The sequence below is a fragment of the Heteronotia binoei genome, chromosome 6 (genome assembly GCF_032191835.1).
Source record: "Heteronotia binoei isolate CCM8104 ecotype False Entrance Well chromosome 6, APGP_CSIRO_Hbin_v1, whole genome shotgun sequence".
Lineage (NCBI taxonomy): Eukaryota > Metazoa > Chordata > Lepidosauria > Squamata > Gekkonidae > Heteronotia > Heteronotia binoei.
Window position 1 is genome coordinate 1,222,515 of NC_083228.1, and position 7,305 is coordinate 1,229,819.

General features: G+C 52.1%; 1 protein-coding gene across 1 annotated transcript in view; it reads right to left on the minus strand.

Annotated features, from left to right (window-relative positions):
• The window catches only part of LOC132573469 (PDZ and LIM domain protein 1-like), a 35,085-nt gene extending 28,252 nt beyond the window's left edge, over window positions 1–6,833 (minus strand). Inside the window, exons 1-2 of the mRNA XM_060240958.1 lie at window positions 6,702–6,833; window positions 242–393 (exon numbers count right to left, since the gene is read on the minus strand). Coding sequence (XP_060096941.1) covers window positions 242–393; window positions 6,702–6,833 — 284 coding nt within the window. The remainder of the gene's footprint in view (window positions 1–241; window positions 394–6,701) is intronic.
• Between the last annotated feature and the right edge of the window lie 472 nt (window positions 6,834–7,305).

Consider the following 7,305-nt stretch of genomic DNA (forward strand, 5'->3'; position numbering starts at 1 on the left):
CTCCCAGCCAAATTTCCTTCAGGACTGAGAATCCCTGAAGTACTAAGGCTGAGTCACAGCATCCAGTAGTCTTGCGACAGCCCCACAATTTTAATCTCAAACATGGGGCTATTGTTGGAAGCATCTGACAAATCCCATCTTCATAGAAGAGGAGGATTCCTTTAATGAAGAGGGCAAGCGGAGGCTGGGCTGCCACCCCAGCCCAGCTGCCTCACCTCTGCAGTCAAGGAAGCCACGTTACCTGCCCACTGTCAGAACCATCTCGTCCACGCAGCCCTTGATCTTGTTCTGGGCCTCCAGGTGAGTCATGCCCTCCGTGTCCTCCCCATCAATGGACATGATGACATCTCCAATGCACAGATTGGCCTCTGCAGCTTTGCTACCTGGAGTCACCTGGAAGGAAGGGGAAAGAGGGGTCAAAATGCAACCCACCCTTGGCAGGGCAGGGACTCTGCCCATCCTCCCTCCCTGTTTTTGCTCTCCTGGATGTGGCCACCGACCCCACTTTTCCCACAGCATTTGCACTAAAATGTAGACACAATGGTGGTTTGGGTAGCTGTCCCCTCCCCCCTCAAGCCCTCTCTCACCACACTTTGTTGCTCTGCTGAGCTGCCCTGGAAGGCTTCCCTTGGCTTAGTGGGAAAGCCTTTTAGCGGGACGCAGCACTCAGCAGCCACCTGCCCTGCACCATCTTCAACGGGGAACTCAGTGCTGCCCCCACTGCCCAGAGCAGCTGTGGGTGGAGCCCCCCAGACACACCACGCCCTCCTTTCTCCTTTGAGCTGCAGAAAATCAGGTCTCTATTTTACTGGCCCAGAGATGAGGCTGCAGTGCCCAGATAGGACACGCTGGAACGATCATAACCCCAGATAACGAATACAATAATACAAACATTTACAAAAATTATTGTTTATAATCTCAGTCCATTCACTATGAAAATACTTCCAATGTATATCAATTTCATAGAATATATCAAAATCCTCTGTCTATGTATCTTTGTATCTATCTATCCATCCATCCATCTCTTGTATTCCAAAAAATGAGAACTACAAAAATCCTTTTCAGGTTTTACCCCAAATGCCATCGAAAGAGAATAAGTCTCACAGTTCTATAAGGAATATTAAAGATTTTCTTCTCTTACGGGGTACCAAAAACTCCTCTGAAGACTGCACAAAAAGCCCCAAGAGTCCTGAACTAGGCACCGACTAAGAACTTGTTTCATGCACACTTCTTCCAGGCGGCACCTCTGCAACCCGCTGTGTATCACAATTCCTGCCCTCACAATTCGTACATCAGGGTTTCAGTCATTCTGCAAATATCTATGTCTTCATCCCCCATCTGTATTCATGTCTCTAATGTTTCATTCACTAACCAGCATTCACCTAGGCCAGCAGGAGAGAATTACAGAAACTGGAAAAACAATCCAAACAAACAAACGTAGGGGTTAGATTGTCTGGCCAGGATCTGGGAGGAGAACCACGTTGAAGTCCCCAAATCAGAGATGAAGGACAAAAGTAATTAATCCATATTAATTCCAAAATCAGCCAGACAAGATCTAAGTAACTCAGAACACACATTTTATCAGATCAAGCACAGGGCATACCAGTGGAAACTCCTGTCTCAGACAGGCCTCCCCACTTAGGCTTGCCAGCTCCCCGGTTTGGGCAGGGGACCCCCCAGTTTTGCAGGCAGGGGGAAGCTCTGGCCCAACAGCCGTGATGTGCCTTTAAATTCTGGTGAATTTAGAAGAAGCAAACCGTGTTCTGGAATAGATCCAAGTGGGCAGCCATGTTGATCTGTTCTGCCTGAAAATTGCACCTTTAAGACCAACAAAGTTTTATTCAGAATGTAAGCTTTTGTATGCATGCATACTTCCTCAGACGAGGGGATGGGATGTGTTCTGGAATATGTTTGTGCCTTTAAATCTCAGCTGGATGAATGGTGCATGGGGTGAGCAGACAGAGCCAGGTGGCTCTTCCCGGTGACTGCGTGAGAGAAAGAGAGCCCAGTCCCTCTGTTTTGCATTGGTTTTAGAAGTCATTTGAATAGTAAAATGGATGGTATAGAGCCTGATTATGGGATGGAGGAAAATTCCACCCCCTGGACTGCCATCTTTCCTACTTACATTTCCCTGTGTTAGTCTGAAGAAGTTGTTTGCCACACAGCAGATGGTTACATGTATCAACTCCAGTGAATAAAGCGATTTATGCTGTTGCCCCAGTGAAATCACAAAAGTGAGGGCTTGCAAACTGTTTGTTTTGGTTGCTTGGTGAGTGCGTGTCCCTCAGAAAAGCCATGCTTGGAAATGCTACCCAAGCAAAGAAGGGGATTGTCAGGGATATGACAAATTTCACTTTTGTTTAGTGAAAGTCCAGCTGCTGGGGAATCCCTTGAAGGCAAAAAAGAATATGAGGAAATGAAGACTTCGTTCAGGGGAACTGCACTGTTTGTTTGTTTGAGGGAATGGGAACAGGCTCCACCCTCAAAGTTCCCAGGTATTTCCTGAGTTGGACCTGGCAACCCTATGCCATGTGGGGGGAAATCCCAATGGGTGCTTTAGTTCCCCTGCCCCAGAGATCCTTCATCTATCACCTCTGCATCTCATGTTCCTCTATGGAGGCTTTAAGCTACAGACTCCTTCCTCAAGGCTCTTTCTAAGCCAAGGTCTCCCCACCTGCTTTTCTGCACCAGCTTTTGGTGGCAAACTCCAGCAATTTTCTGTTACCCTCCAGCCAAGGCAAAATCCCCTCTTCAGGGTCCACATGCTGCAGCAAGGTTGTTCCCTCTGACTTTGCAGAAACACCCACAAAGTTTCCCCTTCCCCTTCAGTCCAGCTGCACCAAAGGAGCTATCTCTCAGCAGCTCACTCAGCCCAGCCCCAGGGCTGATTTCACAAGCCGCACCCATTGTTTCCTTTGGCAAACAGCACAGCATTCCAGTTTAGCCTCCAGGTGAAAAAGCTTCTCTCCTTTCAGTTCCAAAGCAGGCCTGACTGCAAATCTAATGTTTCTGCTACATGCTGGAAAGCTTCAACACTGGAGAATGCCGTCTGTGGCACCATCTGGGATGGCAGCGTTCACATTTTCTAACTTGTCCTAGCTGCACCTATTGTCCTACTGATTCTCCCAAATAAATAAAAAGAAGATTGTGCAAATCTTCTTCAGGGAAATGTACACAAGCCAACAAATGCCCTCCAGTCTACCATAAGCTGAGCTGAAACATTAAGACTGCCAAGCAATTAAAACCACAGGCTGCCCCACAAGAAGCACTAATTGCCTCTCCTGTTCACCTGCTTCCTACCGAAGACGACTGCAGATTTATACCCTGCCCATCTCTCTATAATCAGAGCGGCTTACAATCTCCTATGTCTTCTCCCCCCACAACAGACACCCTGTGAGGTGGGTGGGGCTTGGTGAGGCAGCTGCCCAGTGGCTGCCTGAGTTCCCTACACCTCTTGGAAGTCTCCCAAGACGCACTGGTGGCTTTCTCTTTCTCCTAAGGGGTGCAAAAGCAGGGAGAGGATCTTCCCCCCACACACACCTATTGGGAGTTTCCCGAGAAGCAGCAGATCTCCCCCCCACCCCCGCTCGGGAATCTCCGAGAAGTGCTGGCAGTGGGGGCTTTCTCTCTGCTCTTGCACCCCTGGTTTGAAATCCCCCCCCCCCAACTTCTGTCTCAGGAGCCTCCTGAGAGGCGCAGTGGCAGGGGCTTTCTCCCCCCCCACACACATTCTATCCTATGGGGATTGGGCTGACTCTGTGGTATGACCCCAGAGAAGAGGTTTGAAGTTTAGAACTCCGTCTCTAGTGCCATGCCACAGTGGCGGCCTGATCCCTCCATTCTATCCTATGGGCCCATAGGACACAATGGACTTCATAGGGCTCACAGGATAGAATGTGGGGGGCACAAGTGGTTAGTTTTGCCTAGGGCACCAAGGGTCTAGGGCCAGCCCGATCAACTATGGGAGTGAAGCAGTGCAGAAGAAGGCGAGAAGCAGGGCCTGCCTCTTCAGCCCCTCCACTGATCGTGTTTGTCCCCCCAAATCTATCACTTGTGTCACTGGATCACTGTCACAGGCCACCAGAGCCACAAATAATTTTCAGGAGGGAAAAAGAAACCTTCCAAACATGCCAGCAAAACATCCAAAAAAGGCACCCAGGCTTCCCTGCTGCCCTTTAACTTCACTCAGCCCTTCCTGACCCTAACCCTCTTCAAAAACAATGGGGGGTGGGGAGGGAAAGGCCTACCCACCCCCCTGCTCTGGCCACACCTCCCGCCAGTGTTTCTGACTGGGTTGTCCTCTCTGGACAGGACTGCATGAGATTCAGCTCAAAGCCCAGAGCATTTCTGCAATCTGCTCTGGAAACAGGAGGAGGAGGAGGAGACGATATTGGATTTATATCCCGCCCTCCACTCCGAAGAGTCTCAGAGCGGCTCACAATCTCCTTTCCCTTCCTCCCCCACAACAGACACCCTGTGAGGTGGGTGGAGCTGAGAGGGCTCTCCCAGCAGCTGCCCTTTCAAGGACAACCTCTGCCAGAGCTATGGCTGACCCAAGGCCATTCCAGCAGCTGCCAGTGGAAGAGTGGGGAATCAAACCTGGCTCTGCCAAATAAGAGTCTGCACACTTAACCACCACACCAAACTGGCTCTAAGAACGTTCTGCACACAGAATGCTCACCGCTACGGTCGGTTTTCACCACCTGAATAGCACCTCTCTCACCACAAACACCTCCCCTCAGTCTGCAGGCACCAAGCTGGACATTCTGCCTGCTGAAATCCCAAAGGAATAAGGATTCTTGGGTACACATTTCGGTTTAGTGCTTAAAGTGGCAGCCTACTCTGGGAGACCCAGGTTCAAATCCCCACTCTGCCATGGAGGCTTGCTGGGCAACCTTGGGCCTGACACCCACTCTCCTCCTAACCTACCTCACAGGGTTGTTGTGAGGATAAAATGGAGAAGAGGAGAATGATGTCAGCCACTCTGGGTTCCCCCTGGGGAGAAAGGCAGGGCATAAATGAAGACATATATTCCACTTGCTTGCTGGGGGTGCCACGTGGCATTCAGGGCCTGCCAAGCCCCCGTTCCCTCCTCTCTCTTGCCTGATCAGCAGGGCCTTCACGACATGGACAGGTGGCAAGATGGCTCACTTGGGGCTGGTGAAGGGCATGAAGATCACACAGGCAAGCTCAAGAGGCCATCAGCTGAGGGGGGGGGGGGGAATGGGACGGACAAAACATTATCTCTGGAATCCCCGTCGCCCCCTAAGAACGCCCCTAACAATACCATACACAGGTGGGTCTCAAAGTCATTTTCCCTCCCAGGGTTCTTTCATTTGCATAAAAAGGAGGACTTTAAATCATTGATACAAAGTTACATGTTACAAAATCTGTAGCTTTTCACATTACTTTTAGATTTCTTTTTAAAGCCCTTACCGCTGTGAAATATTTTAAAATACTATTTTGAAAATATGATTTTATTAAACTTTGATTTTGGAACACATAAAGCAGAATCTTGGCCATGCTATAAAAGTAAAATTTAAAAATAAAAAAGCCAGTATCTTATAATTTATTTGCAAAGCTGTTAGGTTATTGTAGGTGAACAAATCCACCCATCTCAGTTTTATTGCTTGCGCAGCTTCAAAGTTACAAAAACCCATTTGCGCCTAGTCTTTTCTGCAATTATATTTATGGAAATGAATTTCATTTGATTCAGCATTTCCCTCATCTCCAGTTTGGAGATAAGTCCTTCCATACCTGGTAACCATCGCACTTCCCTCAGATAATATGCCTAGAAAAAATTGTGGGTTTTTTTTCCCATGCTCAGTTGTCAAAGCCTTTCTGAAATCAAGAGTTTTGAAGCACCTTTAGGACTAATAGGTTTATTCTGGTCGAGGCCCACAAAAATTGTGCCTTGGCAGAGTCACACAGCTGCTCTGCTGCAACTTGCTGAGTGACTTTGAAAGGGTTCCCAAATAGAATCACAGAGTTGGAAGGGACCTCCAGGGTCATCTAGTCCAACCCCCTGCACAATGCAGGAAACTCACAAAGACTTCCCCCTAAATTCACAGGATCTTCATTGCTGTCAGATGGCCATCTAGTCTCTGTTTAAAATCCTCCAAGGAAGGAGAGCCCACCACCTCCCAAGGAGGAAGCCTTTTCCACTGAGGAATCGCTCTAATGGTCATAGAATCATAAAGTGGGAAGGGACCTCCAGGGTCATCTAGTCCAGCCCCCTGCACAACGCAGGAAACTCACAGGATCCTCCTCATTGGTGTGAGATGGCCATCCAGCCTCCTTGAAAAACCAAGGAAGGCGAGCCCACCAGCTCTGCTCTAAGGAGTTCCTGGCCTCGCATCCAGCTCGGGCACAGGAGCCGGCCAGTGCCCCGTGTTGCTCCTTGCGTGTCCAGCGGGAAAAGGGGGCTTCTGTCTCGGGGCATCCCCGAGGAGTCGCACCTTGCCCGGCTGTGCGGCGCTCTGCGAGGGGCGGGGGGGGGGGGGGGGGGCGCAGCAAGACCTTGGCCCCGGGCGGGCGGGGGGGGGGGGGGGGGCTCCGGGTGTCCCCACCCGCTTTGCTCGGCCCGAGGGCGGCGCGCTGCTTGGGCGCACGTGGCAGGCAGGCGGGCAGGCAGGGTCGGGGGAGGCCGCGGGGGGCGGGGGGGGGTGTGGCACTCTGCACGCGCGCCGGGGCTGCCTTACCCGCGAGATGGTGAGCGGCTGCTCGAAGTCCTTGCCGCCCACCAGGCGGAAGCCCCACGGCCCCGGGCCCCGCACGGCCACCCGCTGCCGCTGCGCCCCCGACGCCCCCACGCCGCCGCCGCCGCCGCTCATCCTTCTGCCGCCGCCGCTGCTCCTGCCCCTGCCGGCCGGCCGGCCCCCCTCGCCGCGCTCCGCCCTCCGCGCCGCAGCCAGCCAGCCAGCCAGCTCAGGCGCCGCCCCGCCCCGCGGCCAGGCCCAGCAGCGCCCTCAGCTTCCCCCCCCCCGCCCCCCGCCACGGGCCACCTAGTCCGCCCCCTGCACGAGGCGCCTCGCCCGAAGTTCGCAGGCTCCGCGTGGCTGTCAGATCCCTCCCAGCAACTGCGGTGCGGCAGGCAGGCAGGCCAGCGCCACTGGCTTCATCCCCTATTTGCCTGGCGTTTATGAGCCTCCCCCCTTTCGGAAATTCTGAAGTTTTACGTTTTCTGAAAGAATTTTTGAAAAAAAGAAGCCATCTTGCAGTGGGGAAAGGAGGCCTCTGAATCCATCCCTGTCTCTCAGCTTCAAAACCCGGACAAAACAAGTGCAGAAGACCCCCCCCCTCCCG